General features: G+C 38.2%; 4 protein-coding genes and 1 long non-coding RNA gene across 15 annotated transcripts in view; 3 read left to right on the forward strand and 2 right to left on the reverse strand.

Moving 5' to 3' along the window:
* The window catches only part of map3k4 (mitogen-activated protein kinase kinase kinase 4), a 38,412-nt gene extending 36,184 nt beyond the window's left edge, over window positions 1-2,228 (forward strand). For 6 of the 7 annotated variants that reach the window (XM_077236580.1, XM_077236577.1, XM_077236576.1 and 3 more), the window contains 2 exons: window positions 403-582; window positions 1,437-2,228. In XM_077236580.1, the coding sequence (XP_077092695.1) occupies window positions 403-582; window positions 1,437-1,457 (201 nt within the window). In that variant the 3' untranslated portion in view covers window positions 1,458-2,228. Of the gene's footprint in view, window positions 1-402; window positions 589-1,436 lie in introns of those variants that run through there. The other variant, XM_077236578.1, reaches the window with a different exon arrangement.
* Window positions 253-12,406, reverse strand: agpat4 (1-acylglycerol-3-phosphate O-acyltransferase 4 (lysophosphatidic acid acyltransferase, delta)). Of its 3 annotated transcripts, XM_077236597.1 has the most exons (10): window positions 12,157-12,406; window positions 10,608-10,639; window positions 9,558-9,776; window positions 8,910-9,079; window positions 6,798-6,959; window positions 6,240-6,393; window positions 5,948-6,050; window positions 5,642-5,717; window positions 4,488-4,686; window positions 253-2,935 (listed from the first exon to the last, which is right to left on the reverse strand). In XM_077236597.1, exons 3-10 carry the CDS (start codon window positions 9,733-9,735, stop codon window positions 2,844-2,846), a joined length of 1,134 nt encoding a protein of 377 aa, XP_077092712.1. In that variant the 5' UTR covers window positions 9,736-9,776; window positions 10,608-10,639; window positions 12,157-12,406; the 3' UTR covers window positions 253-2,843. The 3 variants fall into 3 exon arrangements, with proteins under 3 accessions (XP_077092712.1, XP_077092710.1, XP_077092711.1); XM_077236595.1 differs by lacking the exon at window positions 10,608-10,639 and having other exon boundaries at window positions 12,178-12,406; XM_077236596.1 differs by lacking the exon at window positions 10,608-10,639 and having other exon boundaries at window positions 9,558-9,760; window positions 12,178-12,318.
* Window positions 11,759-13,509, forward strand: LOC143744890 (uncharacterized). Its single transcript, XR_013205928.1, has 2 exons — window positions 11,759-11,898; window positions 12,038-13,509. It is a non-coding gene; the product is annotated as an uncharacterized LOC143744890 (long non-coding RNA).
* A 1,668-nt stretch (window positions 13,510-15,177) lies between these two features.
* Window positions 15,178-21,485, forward strand: erlec1 (endoplasmic reticulum lectin 1). Of its 2 annotated transcripts, none has more exons than XM_077236591.1 (14): window positions 15,178-15,474; window positions 15,848-15,952; window positions 16,068-16,148; window positions 16,439-16,516; window positions 17,020-17,074; window positions 17,156-17,214; window positions 17,292-17,515; window positions 19,162-19,315; window positions 19,554-19,715; window positions 19,799-19,858; window positions 19,970-20,094; window positions 20,205-20,282; window positions 20,361-20,436; window positions 20,608-21,485. In XM_077236591.1, the coding sequence occupies exons 1-14, from the start codon at window positions 15,346-15,348 to the stop codon at window positions 20,677-20,679; spliced, it is 1,458 nt and encodes a 485-aa protein (XP_077092706.1). In that variant the 5' UTR covers window positions 15,178-15,345; the 3' UTR covers window positions 20,680-21,485. The 2 variants fall into 2 exon arrangements, with proteins under 2 accessions (XP_077092706.1, XP_077092707.1); XM_077236592.1 differs by having other exon boundaries at window positions 15,189-15,474; window positions 17,023-17,074.
* Window positions 21,082-25,053, reverse strand: gpr75 (G protein-coupled receptor 75). 2 transcript variants are annotated; one of them, XM_077236589.1, is made up of 3 exons: window positions 24,980-25,053; window positions 24,805-24,891; window positions 21,082-24,200 (listed from the first exon to the last, which is right to left on the reverse strand). In XM_077236589.1, exon 3 carries the CDS (start codon window positions 24,085-24,087, stop codon window positions 22,426-22,428), a length of 1,662 nt encoding a protein of 553 aa, XP_077092704.1. In that variant the 5' UTR covers window positions 24,088-24,200; window positions 24,805-24,891; window positions 24,980-25,053; the 3' UTR covers window positions 21,082-22,425. The 2 variants fall into 2 exon arrangements, with proteins under 2 accessions (XP_077092704.1, XP_077092703.1); XM_077236588.1 differs by having other exon boundaries at window positions 24,805-25,031.
* Between the last annotated feature and the right edge of the window lie 80 nt (window positions 25,054-25,133).

Consider the following 25,133-nt stretch of genomic DNA (forward strand, 5'->3'; position numbering starts at 1 on the left):
GCAATCATTATAAACATTCTTTCATTCCCACTGCTGTAAGGCTTTTAAAGTTGTAAGATTTCAGAATGTTTGTATTTTATTTGTGTGTTTTGTATGATATGGTTACAAATTGTATGCTGCACAAAGTCGACCTTTAGTCTCATAATAAACTTTGACCTTGAACTTGAAACAACTAAACTAGTTATGCTGGAAAGGTCTTCCTGAAACATAATTGAATCAAATGTACACCAATTACGACAAAACAGGATTCAGTTCGGATATTCACCACCAGTATTGAAGTTTATTCGTCTTTTAACACCATCATTTAGCAACAGAGTTTTTAGTGTATAAATTGTAAAACAATCTACAAATATCATGTCACTAAGTAACTCATGTTCCTTCCTGTTTGATTGTACAATTCAGAGACCCTGGCACGAATATGAGCATAACTTCCAGATCATGTATAAAGTGGGAATGGGCCACAAACCACCCATTCCTGAAAAGCTGAGCACAGAGGGGAAGGACTTCCTGGCCCATTGCCTGGAGAGTGAACCAAAGCGGAGATGGACCGCCAGTGCCCTGTTGGACCACCCCTTTGTCAAGGTATGAACCCACTCTCACCCAGCTTTCATCCTTAAGCAGATCCACGGGGTCACACATGTGATGGAAATGAGGCACTGCTTGTGCCAAATTTCCAATCTGTTACTCAAATTAGATGCAAACGGCTCTTCTAGTACACCCACCAACATGTTACACTCTCATAAAAGCATGAAACCAAACACTGACAAAACAAAATTCTCATTTTGAGCAATAAACCAGTGATTTACTTTAATGATGCACCGAAATTTTGGTAGAAATCATTGACTGAAAGCTGTGAGGATTCTGAAGCTAGGTTGACAATATCGATTTCTCATATTTAATAGATCTTCATTTTGATGTACCGTCTATGCTGTTTTCAGTTGATCCCTGAATAAAACTTCTCAAAAACATTTGTAGCGTGGCTATCAACCAATAATCGCAATAAGCTTTGTTACTTTTGATATGAAAAGTTCTGCCAATTTTATAACAAAATTCAAATGTTGTTTAATATCTTTAACAGGCTATAAATCTTTCAAGAAACCAAATTAGGACAGCCGTTTAAATGTTCATATTTCAACAACGAATTGGAGAATAAATATTTATATCATTGAATTTTATTATTTTTTTTAACTGCCATGTGTGCAATTTGAACGTTTATATGCAACTCAGATTTGAGTATTAAATATTACTTTACTTTACTTGGTACTTTTGGTTTCTGGCCAAATGAATAATTTAATTTTGGTTTGGGTGTAAAAATCATTTTGGGTCATCGCTAATTTACTTAGACAATCCATCACATGCTGTCACCTGATTGGCTGCTACAGTGAGGTTGATCGAAATGGCACTAACATGTCAGTCTCGCATCTTTTCAATTGCAGGTCTGCACGGATGAAGAGTGATGGGGAGGACCTGCATTCTCTTAACGTTTACAAAAATGCTAGCACTACTTCAGACGGCATGAGGAAAGACGAAGGAAAAACAGACGCGCTCTGCTCAATATGAACCCCTTGCGACATTAAAGCAGGGCAAGTCTTACATGTACAGTAACATTAGCAAATGGGATGGAAATGTCATTCGGACGAGTGTGTTATGTACATACTGTAAGAATAGGGTTAGGGTTTTTCTTTGTACAAAGCATATTGTAAAGCTGAAGTTTAATAGCCATTTTTTTGGTGAATGAGTCACAGGGAATACATGTTAGGAGACCAAGTACATTAATATGTATCAGAGAATAGGAGATTGAGGGAGAGTTTGGCAATGACTGACTGTATGTACAATTACAATCAGTGTTCACTGAAGAAAGCATACAAACCTGGGGCTGAAAGTCACAGTAGAGAAGGTTTTAAATTTTTGTTTTCTTAAAATGGTATTTTTGTTTGCCTTGCTGCAGAGCCCACTGCTAACAAGTCATATTTAAGCCTAAAAGTAGTTGTTGCGTCGGCTAAGCCTCGTGCTCGACAACGCTGTGCCTTTACGATCTGGGTGTACAAGAGCATAATCAACCAATGAGAGGGAAGAGGCCAGTCTGACTCCGCCTTTCTGCTGCTGCACTCGGACGGGTGGACAAACATGTTCTTACATAGGCATCAACTGCTGGTTCTCTGCTCCTCCAACAGTGTTTGCAATATTTAAAAAAAGAATATTAATAAACGGACAGTTTTTTTTTTAAATGGCCTACTTGTCTCTTTAAAAACATTTAAATAAAAATGGTGAAATACAAAGTTCTGGCATGAAACTAGATGGTGCAGGCTAAATAGGTCCTTTCACTCACCTGTTCACATCGTTATCTATAGGGTGCAGCTGATTGGTTCCTGCCGTATCAGTAGCCAATGAGCTCGCTGCTCAACCTTCAAATACTTGGGTAGCATTTGCCTTAGCGGTGCAGCGCCCTTTCAGAAACCCTCCACCTTCCCCAGCTCCACCTATATAGATATGCTACAGGTAATTCATGTACTCTATATTGTACAGCAGCAGCTTGTCTGTCTTGCTCACAGCAGTGTGTCTTGTATGTATTAGCAGCAGCAATAAAAGCAGAAGCAGCATAGCAGGTCTAGACCAAACATTCGCCAAGACCAAACATACAACATTGTCATACAATCAGTCCGAGTGTTGTCATGACAAGTGTTTTTAATGATTTAAATGTCTTTCCAAAATCTTCATGTGACGAGTTCCTCAAATTTCACTTACGAAGGTGGTTTCACTTTGCTAATGCCAGTTCCTGTTGTGAAAGTGCCCTCATCACAGTACAGTAGCATGATCTTGTTTTCCTGGTGGGAGACAGTGTCTCAGTTATTATTCAACTGCACCTCTTTATTCCCGTAGTTCGAACAATTCTCAATCTCTGTCTGTCCAATCATCCAGCGGATTCCAACTGACACTGAAAATAAAAGCAAGTATTTGTCAGCACAACAGCCAGTCTCATTAGCATGCTCCATAACTAAACTAGGGCTACAAGCACTGTCTATATCATTCATAAGATCAGTGGTTCTCAATCAGGGGGCGTCCTTTAAGGTGGCCACATTTATATTAACTATTCTAATATATGAATATGCTAATTCTAAAAAGGATTTTATCCCCCTCTAACTATAGGGATGCATGATATATCATGCCACCATATCGGTATTAGCTGATGTATGTTAATTTTTGATGTTATTGGCCCGATAAGAAAATTTTGCCTATATATTAAAGCCGAGAAATAATGGATTATTTCCTTCAGCTGCGCGCTGTTTGGCATGATGGTTTTGAATTGCTTGAAATATGATTGGAATCACTTCCAAAAAGGAAAACACAGTTAAGTGCAACATGTGCACCGCATGTCTGTCATATACAGAAAATTATAATGAGAACATTATACTTGTGTGCTTGGGACATGGCTTTTAATGGTTTAGTAATCAGGCTCTCAAAAATTATATAAAAATTTGGATTTAGCACCCAATATATCGGTTGTGTATATATATAGAAATGTCGGTTCTCAGTATCGGCCCAAATTTTCATATCGGTGCGTTCCTAATTGTTTTTAGTGAAACAATTTTCATGAATCTTCTAGAATCACAAAATGAATTGTTTAATTGAATATGGTCATAATAAAGTTGGAAAACAAGCAGGTATGTCAATTACAGAAGAAATACTGAAAATGTTTGTATGGGAGGGACTTCAAATATTGTGTCGGGCAATGGGTGTAATCGAGTCTAAAAGGTTGAGAACCACAGTTCATTGTCATATTACTAACAGGGTTCCCACAGACATGGAAAACCTGGAAACGTAATTTTAAGCCTGTGATTTTGAAGCCTGGAAAAGGCAATTTTGTGAATGTGGACTTTATTTTATTTATGCCAGAACACTTCAGAATCAAGTTATGCTTGGATATCATCTACAAAATCATTTTAAAACACCTTTTTCTCAGTAATCATAAATTCTTTGGTCAACAGGTGTGGGAACCCTGTACTAATAAGCAATGAGCAAATGAAAGCTTCATTTGAACAAAATATATATCAATTACCCTATATATTGATATAAAATATCAATTTTACATGATTTCTCATAGTATAACCGAGTCATGTAGTTCAAGATTTGTTTTTGTGTGCAATTGGTGTTTCGATGAATCTTATACAGCTCTCACACACATGCTATGATATTTAAGGGCACTTTGAATGCATAAAAATGTCCTTTATCCATGCACTTATGAAGTCACCAGCATGCGGTAAATCCAGATAGAAATGCTTGATATACTTACTGCCATAGAACCTAATCGGCCTTCTTTATATGTTTATTTTTTGAAAGAAAAAACAGATTGGAGGAAAATAGCAGTATACAATTACTTAGTTGCTGGACCACAAAAATATCTGCTGCAATTTTAAAGGTCTATTTCTTTATTTTGCTATTTGTTACACCAGCTTTTTTGATCAGTAGGAAATGCTTATGCCAAGTACCTGCAAAACAGAAGACAAATGTACAGACGACGGTGGAGATGGACCCTGACAGCAGCAGTTTCAGCAGGAGCCTGAAGAGAGGGTAGACCAGCAAACATACCCAGAACAGCCAGTTCAGCAGTGCCCAAGGTCGGCGCGGGGGGCTCGTAATGGGACCTGGGAACCGGCCTGTCCGTGTGTAAATCTCTTGGAATTCATCCTGAGTGAGACAACACACCCAAAAAAAAATTTCAACCCTGATTACCCTAACTGTCCATGTTACTGTTCATGGGAAATTGCTTTCTAGTGCTAGTTTCTAGTTGGCTGTGTCCTATTAATAAGCTAATAATAACTAAAATGCTAATACCAGCACCATGGTTTTTATTATTAAAGGGTTAGTTCACCCCAAAATTAAAATTGTCATTAATTATTCACCCTCATGTCGTTCCAAAACTTGTAATACCTTAGTTCATCTTCGGAACACAGACTTTTTCTTTATTTTTATGAAATCCTAGAGCTTTCTGAACCAGCCATACGCAGCAAAGTAATTGCCACTTTCAAGGCCCAGAAAGGTAGTAAAGCCATCGTTAAAATAGTCCATGTGTCTACAGTGGTTCAACCATAATTTTATGAAGCGACGAGAATACTTTTTGAGCGCAAAAACAAAAATAACTTCATTCACCAATTTTTTCTCTTCCGTGTCAGTCTCTGATGCTGGTCACGTGAGCACCACAACGCGTGATGCTGGCGCAGGAGCCGGCCAATAAGGATTTCATCAAAAATATCTTAATTTGTGTTCCGAAGATGAACGAAGGTCTAATGGGTTTGGAACGACATGAAAGTTAGTAATTAACGAGATAATTTTAACAACTCAAACAAAAACTATATTAAAAATGAATTGAAATAAAATATTACATAAAAAAGAAAAAGAAATGTTGCCTTGGCATTGGCAACATACTGAAATAAAATGGTTCTATAAGTACTATAATTACTCAAACTAAAATAAAGCCAAAGAGAAAAATAAAGTTAAAGATAAGTTGACAAAAGCATATAACAATTATTGAAATAACATAAATACTGACAAAAAATTTAAATGTGAATAATAATAATAATGCTATATAAATAACACCGACGAGCACAAAATCACCTCCAACTAAGGCAAGTAGTGCACTTACTTTTTCCTGATAGAGTTTGTGGAGCCAGGCCGCACATTCCGACTCCTCCTCTGGGACCGAATCCAGAGGAATTCGCCTAACAGACACAAGGAAATCCATGAAGGTTTATCTTGAACTCGCAAAGGACCTAAGGTCTTAACTCACATTCATAAGTGAAACAAACATTTATAAATGATTATGGAGATTGCATGTTGAACTTTGTTATAGCAGGAGACATAATCACAGAGCATTTAATGGACAACTTGTTAAATATTGCAGAAGGGCAGTGTTAAATTATTTTGACATTTTTCTTTCTTTCATTCTTACCTCACATATAAATCAGCATGGTATTTTTTCCCATTGAGTACCCCTAGTAAAGTTGGAGTTTCGTTGTTTCTGAAATTAAGTGTAGAATCGTACACAGCAGTAACTACAGAGGAGACACAAACCAAGTCAGAGAGCCAAATCCTTAGAGGCTATGTCTGTCAATAGACCTCTTTCATTTCATGTATTTACAGTCATTTTAAATAGCATCAAGAAAGTGATGTGCCTTAAGATCAATAAAAGCACTGCTGCTACCTACGGGTTTGTCATTACTTAATGGGCAAGAAGCTCTCACCCATTCCCCTGAGGTTCTGGACCGTGATACAAAAGCCCTTGGTTCGAGGAAGAAGGTGATACTTGAGTTTGGGGAGACCTTTCTTCTCTGCCACCTCCATACTAATTTTGTGCTTCTTTTCTGTGAATCGTGTGCCCTCACAGTGCAACAGGAACTATAGGCGAATCAAAAAATGAACATCAGCCACATAGGAGATACAACAAGGGACAGAAAAGCTTAGTAAAAATACAGGATAAACCACACTAACAAAGCAATCGCACTAGAGTTGTTTTGATCTAACCAAGCCTGTCTTGGTGTATTTGTTAAGAGTTGGGTAATTTCACCCAAAAAATGACTGTTCTTTGAGTGAATAATGACTTCATGGCCAATTTCTTTTCTTTTCCACAAAAATAACAGCATGTGAGGTTTGAAACATGAGCGGGTGAGTAAATCATTTTCGGGTGAACAGGTGAACTATTCCTTCAACTAATTGTGCGTTAAGAAACTGTGAAATCTGAAATGTAATAAAGTGTCATTGACACCAGAGTACAATGTGCAATGACAATTTTACAAATATACCCAAAAGTTTTCTGGGTAATCACGAAGGTTGCGCAGGCTCTGCACTACTTTGGTGCGATCCACTTCCCAATTCCTTTTGCAGAAGACAATCTCCAGGAAGTACCACATCCAGCCAATCACAGGAACAAAGGAGAGTTCCTTTTTTGCCAACACCTTCGAACTCTGAAAACAGAATATGATAAAAACAATTGTGTGGCAGTACAACATACATGCCTTATAATAAGCGATATTGGGTCTTAAAAATTAGTAATACTCATGTTTAAAAACATCATTTTCATTTAGAATCACACATCTGTTAACCCTTGAGTGCATGAATGTTTTGCCAATCATTATTACACATTTGGGTCTTTAGCTACCCGGATCTACATCTAACATGGATGGATCTCTACCTATCGCGATAAAATAGAACTCTGTTGATATAAGAGTAACAATTACAGAAGAATAAAATAAAGCATATTTTGTTACCTTTTGGAGCTTGAAAGGGTTCAGTTTGAGCAAATGTTTTATACCATCATTACTGTCCTTGTCAGCATAGGCGCCGATACCGTGGGTGCTCCGGGGCTCGAGCACCCACGGAAAATACCGAGCACCCACGTGTGTCAGACTGCCAGTAGGCTACATTCATTTAAAATTAATCATTGCAGTTGGTGCTATGTGAAGCGTCTGTCACACTGTGATTGGTTATGTCGCTGTCAGTCGCCTGCTCCATATCCTATCCACCAATCACAGCATTTCCCGGATGAAAACGCCTCTGATCGCGGTTACGTGTCAATTAAACTGTTGATCTCCAATCCTGTCTGTATTTGTGAGAAGTGGTGCTGTCCTGAGCTATGGTCCTGAGTTGAAAGATAGCCTATTTTACGGCTTTATTATCAAGTAAATAGGTGTGTGCGTTCGTGTCGGCGGCTGTCGGTTTCCTAAAAGGGGTCGCACGCCGGACGAGAAGCGCAGCGCGTCGCGCAGTGCCATGTCTTTTACAATTCAAACACATTATTCTCTATGAGTGTAACTTACACACACCGGCGGCGCCCAGCTACGGCTATAGGACCTTGTTCAAAATCCTGCCGTGCCACGGAGCGCGATTTACATAGTTTTATATTAAATTTACAATTATTTGTCTCAAATCGTCGTTAATGTATACTGACTTAACCTGTGCTGCAATATACATTTAGTTTTACATTCATTTACAGAAATCAGCTGCTTGAATGAAAATTGCTGATGTGATCGGATTTTCAGGTGATATTCTCAATTCATTCGTTAACGGACGCTCTGAGGTAAAGTGTTCAGCAGAGAGCAGACTTTGCAACGGTTGTATTTAATTGTACAGTACAATCATAACATAGTACAGACATTATCTTAATTCCATAATGTCCTTAAACATAACATTACAATATTGCTGGCCATAAACTGACAAAGTGCGCGTCTGGTGTGCGCGGCGCTGCGTTTCTCGTTCGGTTCTGAAATGCAAACATTTTTTGACTAGGCCTTTTTTTTTTTTTTAAAGGGCGTGCGCCCATATGCTTGTCAGAGCTCATTTCCCAGTACATTTAGCATCTGGCTCATATTCGCGATCAAAAACATTCTCAAAACTACCATTTTTAACATCTTCAAAGTCAATATTTTGATTGCTGACAGCTTCTTCACCAGATCCACCATCAAGTGACAGTGACTAATATTTTCTCTGCAGCAAATCACTGATTTGCTGATGATACTTCCTATTCTTTTGTTTTCAGCCTGTAGTAACTATAAGTGAAAGGTCACTTCACCATTGTGTATCAGACATTGCCACCTTGTGGAGTTCAGGTGAATTGCATTTATTTAGTCAAAGTTTCAACTATCCTTCTGCAAAAAAATAAAAATAAAAATTACACACCTCGAGTTGTTAGCAACCCAATACAATTTTTACAAAAAATTTAGGGGAAAACAGGCATTGTTTTATAATTGTATTATTTTTTCTTGTTATTTTGTTTATAATTAATCAATTGAGGAATACTAAGACAGTTGATGTATAACTTAAACGAAAGAGGGTAGTGAATTTTGTATCGGGTCAATACAAACCAGAGGTATGTGTTTAAAGGGATAATGTGTGGGAAAGTTATGTTTTTTTCTTACCCCTAAAATACCAAATCTGTCACAGATGGTCCAGCCAGTCATAAAATCGATTTCAAAGTTATGATTGAGGACAACAATGGCGGTTTCTTTGCCATAGAGTGAATAGCTTTCCGGATCTGTGTAAAGTGTGCATTCTGTCCCAGACCACCACTCCAACAATGCCACCAATTCTGAACAAACAGAAAAAATATACAACTGAATTATAGTGCATATATTCATAATGCAGAGTGAATTTACATAATTATGAATCTGCAGTAGTCCAACAAGCTAATCATTCTTGTATATATGTAAATAGACATTTGCAGTTTACAACAATATGCACTTCCTGTTTTGTTACCCTCATTGCAACACCTTTTTCAAACAGGAAATAATGGTTTCAGGTGGTGTGTATCCATTTGCTAAATAGTACAAAATCTGTCTTAACAAGGAAAGACAAGATAATCATGATCTCCATGACTGTGACACATTGTATTGATATTATTTTTTTCTTTTGTTACTATTTTATGTGATTTGTTCACTTCATGCAGTACAGTATGTCTTTTTTCAGTGAGGACAAAATAAATACTGGAAACTTGTTGCATCATGCTTGGTTAGGACAGTCTCTTTCTTTGGAGGTGAACCCACAGGTGACAGCTTTGCAGGACTTACGACTAGAAATGGAATAACCCAATCTGCAGTTGATCTTGCGTGCGAGCTGCTTGTTAATGGGCCAAAGTGGTAGAGTACAAAGCTGCAGCAGGTTGACAATAAACCCACTGACCAGGAACACATAACAGATAATGAGATGGCACAGCAACTGAGTTTTCAGCACTTTAATGATTCCCATCCTTATAATGTAGTCTTGACTTCACCTGTCCCAACAAAACCCTGTGCAGAGAGAGAGAGAGAGAGAGAGAGAGAGAGAAACAGATTACTATAAATAACTTTGGCTGCTCTATCATATTAACCAGAAGATTGTTTTTTATAAATAAAACTGGATGGTACCTCCCAAGATATATTGCACATGTAAAAACTGTATTTGAAATATGGAAATCTACCTGAGCCAATATTCAAATTGCATGGTTGCAACAAATGGGAATTAAGTTCCTGTTTTTTTTTTGTTGTCGGTTTCTTTTTCCACATCAACTCGAATGTTGTATAAATTGTAAATAGTTTATTATATTCTATACAATTTGTTTTTTTACTAACATCTATATTTCCCAAAGGCTATTTGTATGGTCCTGGATAGTTCACCGAAAAAGGAGAAGTGTCATTATTTATTCTCCTTCATGTTCTTCCAAACCAATACGCTGTTGTTGTTTTCAGTGAAGTAAAAAAAGTTCCGATTTGTAACAAAAACAGACCATACAGTACCATAAAAGTACCATAAAAGTGGTCCATTTTGACTCAAGAACCTGTGACCAGATCATTGAGCCAGCAAACCTTTTTTCTGATAAAAAATAAACCCCCAGAAACTTTTGTTTCGGTTTGTTTGTTTTGGTCAGCAAGCTAATAAAATCCCTTAAAAAAAATCTAGCACAGGACAGTAGCTTCCCGTCTTTGTGAGGAATGTGCTCTTTCTTGCTATGTGTGGGATGCTCCATTTTCAAGAGCAAATAGTTCATTCAAAAGCAATGTTTGCATGAAAACTGAGGAGAATATTAGGATTGCACAAAGAGCAAGATGAATCATGTCCCTATCATTATTGCAAGCTCTTACATGTGAAAGTCTCTCAGGACACAGGCCAAAGGCTGAAACAGAAATGTCACATTGTCACTCATGGGGCTGTATGTCTACTGTGTGTTTTGGCTCTGCTATTGGTGACAGAAAAAAGTGCGAACTTTGATTTGAATCAAATAGTGTTACAATTACAAATATTTGCGGTCAAACGTGTAGAAATGTACCAGATTATTTTTTTCATTTATAAAATGTAAAAACTTATTTGCATTAGTCGTGAGGATTTGTATCCATTCCAGTGACTCAAATCTCGGTTCATTGATGAGACTAATTCAAATTCATTCACTGATTTAACCCTTTGAGGAGGAGCCCCGATTAAATAAGTACCTGGCAAAAAAATATTATTATGCTTTAAAGGATTATAATTAAAACGAATCGCTTCGCTTCAGAAGGACTTTTTAACCCCCTGGAACTGTATGATTTACTTTTATGATGGATGGATCACTTCTTTGGGCTTCAAAAAACAAGGTACCATTCACTCCCAAAGCTTGGGAGAGCCAGGACTTTTGTATATATATATATATATATATATATATATATATATATATATAACTCTGATTGTGTTTGGTTGAAAGAGGAAAGTCATATACACCTATGGCTTGTGGTTGAGTAAATTATGGGATAATTTTCATTTTTGGGTAAACTAGCACTTTAAGTGAGTAGCCTAATTGAATAATTTATTTGAATGGATTCGTTAACAACACAGAGTGACTGAAACATAATAATTCAGAAAGCAGAATTAACATTTTTTACAATAATAACAACAACACATTATTAATAAAATAATATCAAATAAATGATTAATTTCGAAATTCCGTATATCGACTCAAAACACCGATTAGATCATTGAAAAGGGTGTGTTCGTTCAGTAGCCTAGATTCAACCAATGTAAGCAAGTAGGCTATAGGTCATTTAAAACCGGTCTTGAGAGCTAATAGTTTTATAGACAATCTGACTTGAGCAAACATCACGCGCTTCAAACGCGAGAGTGAGAGAGTGAACGGAGAGCTGCATAGAATTCAACGAAAACGATTCGTTCGCTTAAAAGGTTACCCCCAGCACCCCCCCCCCCCCCCCCCCCCGGCACCCAGCCCCGCCAACCACCACCACCACCACCACCACCACACACACACACACCAAAAAAAGAGAGAGAGGAAGAGAGAGAGAGAAAGAAACCACTAATCTGTTCTGTACTGGAGGTTTCCAGTTATTACAGGGTGCGCCTTGGAGAACCAGTTCCACACCCGAACCGCTAGCTTAAACTCACCAGCAGGTAGGCTCCAGCAATCAGTTAACCAAAAAAAAAGTTTCTTTATTTTTTTAAAGAACCGATTCGGTTTGTTACATCTGATGTACATTCACAGTATATTTGTTACAATATCAAATAAATCTATCATATTTCTGCGATTCAGTTAAATGTTTAAATTTGTTTGCCTTGAGCATCCAGAGTGAACAGACAGACATTGAGAACATCGAGCACATGTGGATCGCATACAAAGAACTCTACTTTATCTTTCAACAGAAGACAAACCCGCTGTTGTGTTAAAATTACCTTTTGTCCCTTGCTCGCGCGCTTAGAAGTAGAGCAGTCGTCTCATCATATGGTGATGATAAGAGAGCGCGTGAGAGATGTGAATCTGAAGGATGTTTAAATTGGACGGGCTGATACTAGTTTTCAAGGTTGGTATATTGAGCTGAATATGAGAAAGACCACACCCAGGCACTAAGACGAGACGCTGCCTGCCCGTGTGTGCGAAAGACTGACTCAAGCGCTGGAACGTGGCCAGTGAGTGACTTCAGAAGGTCATTATGTCATTTCCTCTGCTCTGTCCAAGGCCAACTCTTACACACTGCTTTACACTGTTCACTTTGACCGGCAGATGAACATAATTGCCAAGCACGTTGGCAACAAAAGGGTGTACTGTTTATACTTGTATTTATTAAACACACCATAGGCTACTTCTTATTTACATTCCCCTCCATTTGTAACATATCTGTAGGGTCAATGACGACGTGCATATTTTTGTGTTCAAGTGCATATTTCTTTTAAAAATACTTTGTTAAATTCATGACATATATCACTTTATTATATACAACCTATTTTTTTAACTCAATTTAGTATATTTAAATAACTTTTTTTTGTTATCTTAAACCCCCACAATGTCAGGTGGTGCACTGTCCGAACAAATAAACTATAGCGAAACTATTTAAAATTTTGTTTTATAAAATAAAATAATAAAAACGAAATACTATGGCATCATTTTAGATATAAACATTTTTTCATATAAAACTAAAAGTTTTAAAGCTGTTGAGATAATAGAAAAACTTTAGTCCAGCAATCTGTAGCCTATATATTCTCAAATGTCAGGGTGGCGCAACTGCAAACATGGCTCTTTTATTATGAATTGACAAGGTAATAATAGTAAATATGGTAATGTATCATCCAGAGGACCTTGTGGATTGAAAAGGTTTGTAGATCTCTTAAAAACTGGTAAAAAGTTCCGATTTCATGTATGGGTATAGGTTGGTACACTCTCCATGACAGGTGGTACAACTGCAGGAAATATACAAACAATTATTTGGCTGTACCGCCTGACATAACATGTATCAAAATGAATTTAAACTCTTTCAATTTTATTTAACAATTGAAACTTATTCAAACACATTGTTCATGACTCAAAAATATGCATTGCATCAGTTTTTTTAAACACACCTTTTATGAAGCTTTATTTGTCAATGACCCATACACATACATTGTCTATTTTGTATATTGTGTATTTTTTATATTTTTATATGTTTTAATTTTTTATTCACTTAATTCTATTTTTATTATCTGTCTTGTCGCTCCTTTATCATACCTGGTAATAAAGCTCTTTCTTTACAATCCCAATCATCAGAACAATTGTGCCCTCTACTGGATATGAAGGGCTAAGCTGGGCTTTTTCAAAGACAGAAGAAAACACTGTTGAAAAGAAACTCATTGTTTTTTTGTTGTTGAGAGAAACATAAAGGAATGTTTTCTATGGAGAAAAACACTTGATAGAATATTAGTAGATATACATTTTACATTAGAGAAATAATTAACATGCTTTTTTGGTTGTTGTGCCTAACAAAAAGCCTCGTAACACAGTTGTCAGAATTTGTATTTAGGCACAATGATGGCCTAAATATTAGTACAGAGATGAAACCTCAAGAAATACGTCCTGTTTGTCACATTTTATAAAATTATAAACTGTCAACAAACACCCCCAATCTCGACATTAAGAAACTGAATCGTATCGTATGATACGATTAATGAAGAAAAAGGCTTCTGAAACAAAGATTCAACCATCAAGAAGATGTACCATGATACTATGATTGAAAGCTGCGTGAATACTGATGTTCACTTTCCATTTAAAACTCTTGGCTTTACTTTGCTTTCAAGCACCAAAAGACCTGCTATAACATGAAAATACATTTTCCAATTTATTCAGTGATCCAAAAACCATGTGGCAAGGCTGTTTAAGCGAGACACAGACGACAGAAATAGCAACCTCTTCACAGAAGGGAAATTAAACCAATCTTTGCCTGCCATTATTTTGGATAATAGACTATTCAGATTAAATTGGTTGCTTATGGGACTAGTAAATTCACAATACGTGTTGTAACCAAATGAAAAATGTATTGTAGACAGAGAAGCGTACGGGCCCAAGCAGTGAAATCCCCGTAGGTGAAGAAAGGGCCCTGCATGGTGTGAAAATGGCCATTTATGCCAGCTTTGAGAGCAATTTGTGGTTAATGGTTTTGAATGAAGACCCAGGAGAAATATGATGGAAGTTACCAAGGATGCCCAATCTGATGTAAGCAATTACTGAGGTTATCTGAAGCCTGTTGGGACAGATGAGCAGAAGATCAGAATAGATTCTTGAGAAGATAGGATTGAAATGCATGCGTTAAAAAGCTCAAAACGAGTAGGCTACACTTATATTTATCATGCTGCATAATCATTATTTTTAGAGCAAGCAAATACGGACATTTGGGAGCCTGAACATATTTGGGTCGGAGTTAATCTAAAAGTGACATGCAGCATCCAAAATATTATGTTTTCATACAAGATACAAACAAATTAAAATATGGAATTGTTGGCGTATCTTTTGAGTCCTGATTTGTTGGAAAACAGCAATAAATCAGGTTTCTGAGACATTTTGTAAAGAAGTAGGCTATGTGATGACTTTGCTTTATTAAAAAACTGTATGGGAGCTTATTCTGCCACTCAATTATTGGAGAAAAGTCATTTAAGAAATATTTTAATGAATTAGGCCTGCTATATTTATAAACGTAGCCTATGTAAAAAAAAAGTAGGCTAACTCAAATAAAATTACGAGATTATTTGCTTATGAATACAGTTGTGCGAATTCATAAAATATTGAGTTGCACAAATGGACCCTCTTACTGCCTTTTTTAAGTTTAAAAAATGTTTTCTTAATCACCGAAAATACAAGTATTCAGTTGATATCTCAGCGTAAACAGTGGCTCATGCGCCGTCCTCGCGCTATTGGTTGAGGAGAACTTCCGTCTGATACCGGAAATGGACGTGGCAAGCTGGTGTTTTAACTCATGTCAAACTATCAGCAGTCAGTCATCTATTAGATCTCACTGATTACCTGTAGTAGTTCCGTTTTCTGACCCTTCTGTCTCTTTCTAATGTCCGGATAGCGCGTTCGGAGGCTCGGCGGGGGCGATGGGGGTGTTTTGGCGCTGGTTTTGGGGCTTGATTTGGTTCGGAGTGTCTGCAAATCGTGCAGGATCTCCTGTGTTTTCTGATGAGATCCCCTTCAAAATCAAATGGCCCGGATCAGACTTCACCCTGGTGAGTACAAACATCTAATAAACTCAGATATTTCGCAGGACAGCTGAAAATACAACCTAGCATTATGCTGTTTGTTTAATTATCAGCTTGTTGGCTAAGGTCGCTGTATAACAGCTGGACGTCTCCTGTTTTGTTTTGTAGTGTGTTAAACGGATAGTTCACCCCAAAATGAACATTTTGTCATCATTTACTAACCTTCATGTTGTTCCAAACCTGTTTGAGTTTATCTCTTCTGCTTAACACAAAATAAGGTATTTTTAAAGAATGTTGCTAACCAGACAGTTGACGGCACCCATTGACTTCTGGTACTGTGGGCATGTATTTTGTTATTGATTAAGTTAAATATGCAATAATATCCCTTTTCATTACACAGTCAACATCTGGAGGCCTGTACAGAAAAGATAACTACGTTATCATGACAACTGCGGAAAAAGAAAAGTACAAGTGTTTATTGCCATCTTTGTCCAGCAATCAGGAGGTGTGGTTATGCATGGCAGATTTTAAATTACCATTATCTTGAGCTATTCTATGTATCATCTAGTTTAGTTTTATTTTACTTAATTTTATCAGTTTCTTGTCTGTCTCTTTTGAAGGGTGATGTGAAGGAGTATAGCGGACCGAGTCCAGCCATGCTACTGGAGCCGTTATTCAAACAGAGCAGCTGCTCCTACAGAGTGAGTTTCATGTCTCACTTTCTGTATATCTGAGTCTGACTTTATAAATATGCTTGTCTCTCACATAATAGGTCTAGGTCACATTTTCCCCCAAAAATAAGAAAAATATTGTATTTTTGCTTAAAGAGAATTGAGCTTGTTTTTACAAAAAGAGAGCTGTTTGAATAAATCAGCAAAATACTATATTATGTTTCTTTGCTTTTGTTGATCTTTTCCTAGCCATATGAGGTACTTTTATTGTGACCACAATTTGGCCTTCTGACAGGCTTATCAACATGTGTGTCTTGCAGATCGAGTCATACTGGACATATGAAGTGTGCCATGGTAAGCATGTACGGCAGTACCATGAGGAGAAGGAGACGGGGCAGGTAAAACCACTGTTTTTGATGTGTTCTGTTAAAGAAAATGGCGGATCCTTATAGCATTCCTTGTATTATGTTAGGAAAGCATATGTTACCACTCAAAAGTTTGTGAAAGACGTCTAATACTCACCAAGGCTGCATTTATTTGATCAAAAATACAGTAAAAACAGTATTATTATGAAATGTTATTTCAACTTAAAATAACTGTTCTCTATTTTAATAAATCTTAATGTCAATTATTTAGATCCTTCAGAGATCATTCTAAATATGGTGATTAATAAACATTTCTTATTAGTATCAATCATATTATCTAAATTTTTTTTTTTGTAACAATGTGAAACGATTTACGATCCCTTTTGATCAATTTAATTCATCCTTGCTGAATAAAAATATAATTTCTTAAAACTTACTGACCCCAATCTTTTGAATGGTAGATTGTTTGTAGTATTTTAAGATATTTCTAAGTAATATAAACATTTCAGTGGTCTTATTAGTCTCTGGTCCCTCAGAAGATCAACGTTCAGGAATACTATCTGGGGAACATGAATAAAAAAGAGAGTGCAGGTTGGGCAATTTTTAAGCTTAAGATGGTATTTTTTGCTTTACATTGCTTTCTGTCAATTGTTTCATTTATCTGCTCCTTAGAGTCAGAAACTGATAAATCTGAAGAATCTGAAAAAGAAGCATCAAACACAGACACAGAGGTTTGTCGCTGTTAGATATGCAAATAGTAAATGTGTGTGACATGAGTTTTTTTTAAAAACTCTCTGTGGGTTCCCAGGTGCCAATGAAGAATATAGAGGGTCAGCTCACGCCATACTTTCCTGTAGAGATGGGACATGGGACTGAATGCTCTGTGAGACAGAACGAACCTCGCGCTACCACAGTGCTGTACGTCTGCCACCCGGAGGCGAAGCATGAGATCCTCACAATCGCTGAGGTCGTCAGCTGTCAGTATGAAGTGGTGGTGCTCACACCTCTCCTCTGTCCTCACCCCAATTACAGGTACACACACAAACACATTCAGCTCAATCAAGATTTCGGTTTTAAAATCAGTTTTTAGTAGTTTATCCTACTAAATAAGTACATAAATAGTTATTGATTTCTGTTGTCTAGTATATGCTCGTGAATATGTATGTCATCACATGGACAAAATATCACATAAATATGATAAGTGATGAACCGAAATGAAAATTCGGGACCGAAACCGAAACTTTAGGATGCACTTACCCGAAAACCGAAACTGAAGCCAAAAATGGCTTCTTTTAAAAACTTATACTAATATATATATATATATATGAGTACAAAACCTAAAATATTTTTAACAATAAATATAAATAATAATACCAAATAATATTATTCTTCAAGTTTTATGTTCCATCAAATAAAATAGTTTTTTAACAGTTGTGCAAAAAGATCCACAATTATCTGAATAACTGCACACAAAATCAAAGAATGGCGGTGGGCCTCTATTCTGCTGCTGCATGTAAACAATTTTTTACTTACATTTTAAATTGCTGTGCAAAACAACAGTGCAAAAACAGTACTAGAACTTAATCCAAACTCAAACTGTAAACAACATGTAAGCCTATGTAGCCTTAGGAAACACAGTTGTGCAGTGCTATGCAAGTTTTAATGTAACTGCTATTCACACAAAAAATTGGACTGGGGGTCTTACATGCGCTTCATGTGGCACACTAGCACACACACGCAAGGTCTCTCGCTCTCTCCCTGTCTGGCGTGCGCGCGCTACACGGTTTGAAGCACGAGCTCTTGCTCGCTCGCTCTTCCGGGAGATTTGAACTAATTTGCGGGCATCAGGGAGCCGCTATCAATGTGCGGGAGACATCCGTATTTTTGATAGGCAGACGCGTGATAACAGCTTGACCGTGAGTGAAACCTAAGCGCTTGCGCACGGATGGGATGGGCGGGTGATATTCATTTTCGGTTTACGTTTTCGGCTGTTTTTTTTATTTCGGCCCTAAACCGATAATGCCATTTTCGGCCAAACATTTTCGGCGGCCGAAATTTCGGTGCACCCCTAAATATGATAATGTCATAAGGCCTATTCTAACAAAGAATCAAATGAAAACGTGAAACTTATCACTTGAAAGACGATGGAACACTGAAAGTCAAGTATGATTATATTTCCCTCACTTACAATTTACTTTAAAAAGCAAAATATTAATATAATTTATTTTCATATATACTGTATATATGTATATTATACATATATACACACACACACACAAAGTTCACAGTTTTTTCCAACAAAATAAGTCCATAAATATTAGTTCTTGATTTCTATCTATGTGTTTCTATCATATATAATATGATAATGTAATAAACCCTGTTCTCACCAAGAATCGAAGGAAAAAGTGAAGCTAATCACAGACAAGAAGTCTTGCAGCAAGTGAAATAAAGCACTTACAGGCTCTTTCACATGCTTTAATGCAAGACAAACCCATTTAACACTACTTTTAATCACTTTAATTCAAAATGCGACCTATATGATGATCTAGATTTCACTCATTGTAATGTGTTCTAGCTTATATGTTCATTATGTTCTGAAACCCACAATATTTGTTTCAACTGAAGGTGTTGTTCGTGGTGAATACATTTTTAGTCCTTTGTGACACATTTCTCCTCAGGTTCAAGTCGTCCCCAGTGAACGACATCTTTTGTCAGGCTCTGGGTGGTTCCCCTCTCAGACCTCAGAGTCTGTCCCAGCTGGATCGTGAACAGGAAGAGATGCTCAAACCACCGTTCAGCTCAAGCATTGAACGGGACTTGAGGGGATCCAGGGTGAGTCTGAACCTGCCCTTTATCTTCTGCATTTACACCGACTCACTTAAAGAATATGGGGGTCGTAATGAATAATTGCTACTATAAATAGTTTCGAAAAAAGACTCTTCAAGTTGGTCTGTATTAAAGGACATTAACAATTATATGAAAAATGTTGTATGGCCAAAAATCTTTATATAAATTATATTAATGTACAACTATTTAAAAATATAATTATCTCTCTGTCTCCATTGCTAAGGAGGACAAACCTCCAGTGAAGGAAGAGGCGTATACCTCTACCCATAAGCCCCTGACAGTGGGCGGTCAAGCCCAGGTCACCGTTGGCACCACTCACATCTCTCGTCTAACTGATGAACAGCTGATCAAGGAGTTTCTGAGCGGCTCGTACTGTCTGCACGGGGTGAGGATGGATAGATTTCTCTTCTGTCTCTGTTGATCATTTAGTTGAGTTCCCAGCTCAACATTTTTTTTGTTTCTGTCTAGGGGGTTGGATGGTGGAAGTATGAATTTTGTTATGGAAAACATGTACACCAGTATCATGAGGTAAGAGTGGTGAAATCATTGAATTATTTAGAAATGATAACAGTTTCCAGTATAGTGTAAATGTTTGGATTATGAGAGATGGTAAATTGCATGTTGTGCTTTTGGTTGAAGGATAAAGAGCAAGGAAAGAACATTGTGGTGGTGGGCAGCTGGAACACTGTGGATCATATGAACTGGGCCAAAAAAAACGTGGCACGATCTTATCATTTAAAAGACGATGGAGTGCAGAAAGTCAAGTATGATTATATTTACCTCACGTGTGTGTGTGTGTGTGTATATATATATATATATAATATGTTACAGATTTTAATAATTCATGTACGTTGTCTTGCCTATATCTCATCAGGATCGTTTCTCACTTTTATGGCCATGGAGATGTTTGCGACCTAACAGGGAAACCGAGACAGGTTGTAGTCAAGCTTAAGTGAGTTACCCACACTTCATGATGCCATGTGATTTTTCCGGTTTTGTGAATGCCGCTACTAACACCTACCCGTTCCAGGTGTAAGGAGTCAGACTCTCCTCATGCTGTTACAGTTTACATGCTGGAACCTCAGACCTGTCAGTATATTCTTGGGGTGAGTGGCAAACAGAATGACATTGAGATTTGACCGCAATTTTGACTTTAGTAATTATGCTGCCCTAGATGTTTCCAGTGATGAGCACATTGTTTTTTGATATTAATGCTAATGTTACAAAAAGAGTGTTTCATTTGAATAACCCTTATCCTGGTTATCATTCTGCCACAGGTTGAGTCTCCAGTAATATGCAAGATCTTGGACACTGCAGATGAAAATGGGTTTCTTTCAATCCCTAGCTAGCCTGCATGATTGGTACCGAGATGGAGGAATGAACAGTTGCTTAAAGAATGAACAATACAGAAGAAAATGCTCAGAGGGAGAGATAAAGGTCTGATCGAGTCTGGTTCAATAGATCATGAAGTTAACATGGACATGCTGAACCTCAGACCTCAACCTTTTGAGAAAGTCCCTCACTGACTGCACTTTCTCTTGTGAAACCTAAAAGAGATTTGGTGACACTTTTAAACCTGGAGATGCAGCTAGGACTGAATTCTCAATATTTTATTGACCAATCTCAAACCTGTTGAAGAATATTTTTGTTTGGCCTTTTTTTCATGCTTTGAAACATTTAGATGGCTGGCAGTTCTTTAAAATCTAATCAAATCATTAATTTGTTCTGTTAATCAATTGAAATACAAGATGGTCAGCTGTTACTATACATTATTTATTTTGTCCAACTTCCCATTAACACTGTGCAGCTGGAGATGGTTATTATAAAGCTTTTAAAAGTGACTGAAGAAGTCATTGTTTAATGCAAACTGCAAGGGTAATACACTGTCTTATATGCAAAGGAAATTGAATGTAATTAAACTGTTTTTTTGGAAATCAAGGGTCATTGAGTTAAGTACAGTATTTTTGATTACCCTCACATAAGTGTAATCACTCATGTTTTTCTAAGATATCCTCTAGTAAATTTTACATAGTGTTTGGTGAAGGGCTCCTCTTAAACAAATTTATATCGAGACAGATTATTTCATTGCATTGACTGCAATGCTGGTTGTTACTCAGCATGCACGTTTAGTTGAATAAAATATGATTTCAAGTCATTTCAGAAAAGATTCATACTCCCATATAAACATATATTAATGCATACTTTTAGTATTTATCTCAAGGTTCATTTACTTGAGAAGCTTAATGATTTATTTATACTTAAAACAAGATTTTTACACGTCTGCCAGTGAGGCAAGAAAAATAAACCTTATTCAAAAGGAAAACACGTTGCAGATTTTTTTTCTATGTCAAAAACGATTATGTTGTAATTTTGCTTCTCAAGTAAATGTATCTTGAAATAAGAATGTTTAGACCCATTTTTGTACAGGACCATTTTTGCAGTATTTCAGTGTAAAATTAAATACATTTCCTTTTTCCATTTATGTTACAAATTATTTTCCTGGGTAGAAGAATCATTTGGGCATTATTCATTATAACAGAAAAAAAATATTTCTTATGGAGAAATAAACATGCCTCTGCTAAATATTAGGAACTGGCCAGAAGGTCCATTTACCTACACTAGGTGGCGCTAGTGTCTCTTTCTGTGGATAGGCTTTGTTCACAGAGAACTAATGTTCTTACATAATGTTCATCCTTTGCTTAGACTTGAATACCAAAAAAAAGAAAAGACATGACTGACAAAGCAAACTACAGCGTACATTAAATATCTGCTTTCAAAGGATAAAGTCAAGATACACTTGCAAAACATTTAATAAGTTCATATATAAAATGTAGGATGTTTCACAAATACATAATCTGAGCGAAGACTATTACATGAAAATGCCATGTCAATGTAAAAATAGAACATCCTTTAGTCCAGAAAACAACAATAACAAATTTGGGGAAAGCGACAACTAGTTGTAAAAGTCCCATTTTCTTTTTATTGGATACTCGATGCACATTGTCTCTTGAGCAAAACACCACTAGCAAACCACAAGCAAACACTATAAATGCTCCCCCTTTGGATGCTGAGCAAGCAGTATGACGTTCCACAGCTCAGACCGATGGGATGGGAATCTGATGAGCCGACGTGCTGTCAAAGTCCTGTAGTGCCTCCTGGTGGGTGTGGTAGTGCATAGCCACGTAGCTTTTGGCAAAGGCAGTGGTTTGAGAGTTGATCGGCTGTAGGCTGTTGGGGGAACTCGGTGCTGCTGACGGACTGCTGTTATAGATACTGTAATAGGGCTCTATGCGAGTGTTGATGGGCGTAGATGTGCTCGGGGGTCGGGGCTTGCGTCCAGCGGTGGCACAAGGACTAGGCATGCTGTCCCGGGAGTGACTGGGTCCACAAGCCTGGTCAACCAGTTTCCTTTGAGGCTTTGGTGAGAGCATGTACGCCGAGTTGGTCTCGTGGTGCGAGGACTTGTTGCGGTTGACCTCCAGACTTCCCTTGCCCATAGCGTGCAGGCGTGTCTTGTGCTTGCAGCACAGGAAGCCCAGGGTCACCCACTGGAGGCAGCAGAGCACACGGCGACGCAGACCAGCACTGTTGCGCGAATACACGAACGGGTTGATTCCAGACTTCAGGAAAATGAGGGCAAAACCACAGAGCTCGAACTGGTAGTGGACGAAGCTGCTCTCCGGTGACACCATATCTTGCGCCAAGGAGATACCTAGTGGTAGACAGCACAACAGCACGGAGATGACGATCACCACGCATGTCACCACAGCCTTCGAATCCTTGGCTGTAGCCAAGTTGACGGTGGAAACCAGCTGGCAGCAGGTTGCTCCGGTGGCGGCCCCGGGCACGAGGGGCTGGTTGGTCCTCCTGGTGAAGGGATGCGTCTGGACATGCTGGAGCTTGTTGTATGTCTGGTTGCGGTACAGAGAGGGCACCTGCACTGTACACTGCATACCCTCAAAACCAGCTGCGATGAGCGGGGGATGAGAAGCAGGCGGACGCGTCGCGTCCACCGTGATGATGGGACACTTCCGTACCTGTGCATTCTTCCTCAAAGCCTGAGCGATCATAAGGTAGGAAATCGAAACCACACCAACACAGAAAGCAAAGTCTGCAATGTATACATACAATACTAACTTGGCCTTGTTGCCAGTAAGACCAAAGTGAGGCAGGCAAGGCCCGGAGCCCTTGGGATACGCTCGCAAGGTGACCAACGCCGCCAGTGTGAAACTGGTGGTCCATAGGAGTGCTGTGAGGGCCAGAGTACAGGGGAACGAGGCCGTACGGTTGGGCTGCTGACCCAGGACCATGCGAAGTCGATGCAGGGCGATCACAGCCACCGTTTCGAGGGACATAATGATGAAGCCCGAGCTGGTGAGGTGGAAGGCAAAGCAGAAGCCCTTGGACACTCCGCCGGTAGCATCTCCCGCATCCAGAAAGAGCACCAGTGCAAACATGGGCGCAGTGACACAGCAAATGAACAGGTCACAGAAGGACAGGTTGAGGATCATGAAGTCAAAGTTGGTGCGGAATTTGCGGAACGCCGGGTCGAAGAAGGACAAGAAGACCACCAAGTTGCCATAAGAACCGAGACAAAATATGAGGACCAACAGGAATGAGCAGGAGGCGAGGGTAGCGGTGTGGATCAAGGCCCAGCCGCTCGCAGAAGCAGACTGGCTCTGGGAGCTGTTGAAGCCCCGAGGTTTCACAAACTCAGCCAGGTCCAAAGGCCAGGCTGTGCTGTTCATGGTACACATGGGGATGCAAAGTGGTCACAGCCTCAGAGTGTTGCCCATCTTGCCTTTAGGTCACACAAGAGCGAGCTAATACTCCCATTGTGCAGTTAGTTCATGACAGACCCTTTGGATTGCTGCAAGGACACAAGGGATGAGGAAATATTGATTAGTAATAGACAATATGAAGCATTGAGTAAGATAAGATAGGCCTAATTGTGACTCAATAAATTAACATAAAAAATGACTATGCAAATAGCCTAGTGGCTTTTTATCCATTCGAGGGATTCATTTTAATCTATGAGATATCTTTATTAACACTTGATGCACACATTATTTGGATATTCTATAAAAACAGAATCACGATGATTATTGTACCTGATCTCATCTGTGCGCGCTCCCGTCATACAAATCTATCGATTAAGATGAATACATGTCTGCAACAATCTGCATAGTAAGTTATCTGAAAGCTTTTATTATCCGTTAACCTCTGTTAATAGTAATATTACTGCAGGTGAATGTGCGGTGCCTATAAAATTGTGTCAAAAATGCATCCTGCCCCCCATCTTTGAAAGAACATAGGCTACAAACACAAATAAATAAATAAATAATCATCATGCTCCATTAAAACAAACGTTCTATAAATGTATAATACTAAATACACCGTTCAGTCTATACACAAGGTCGCACATAGCCTAATAATCATGCGGCTTTCTTGCCGAAAAATTATGATTTCCTTACCATGGATTCCCTGTGTGTGCCATTTTTACGACGCCGCGTTTTCCACATTTGTATGAATCTCCAAAGTACATGAACGACACAAGCATCCTAGGTGGAGAAAGAGTATCACAGCATAAGATAAGAATGAAAAAACAGAATGAATTTAATGCGCAGAAGGAGAGTGGGCGCGCCTCACTGGAAACATATTGAAGCCCTTGAATGGACAGCAAGCGCGTGCCCGCGAGAACAGGATGCTCACTCAGGAAGCACAAAGAGCCTAATTTTGTTTGCGATTTAATTATCTATTTAACGCTTATATAATGTTATATTTTAATAATATTTAATCATAA

The sequence above is a fragment of the Siphateles boraxobius genome, unplaced genomic scaffold (assembly GCF_051911475.1).
Source record: "Siphateles boraxobius isolate OS27281-9 unplaced genomic scaffold, OSU_SipBor_1 20, whole genome shotgun sequence".
NCBI lineage: Eukaryota > Metazoa > Chordata > Actinopteri > Cypriniformes > Leuciscidae > Siphateles > Siphateles boraxobius.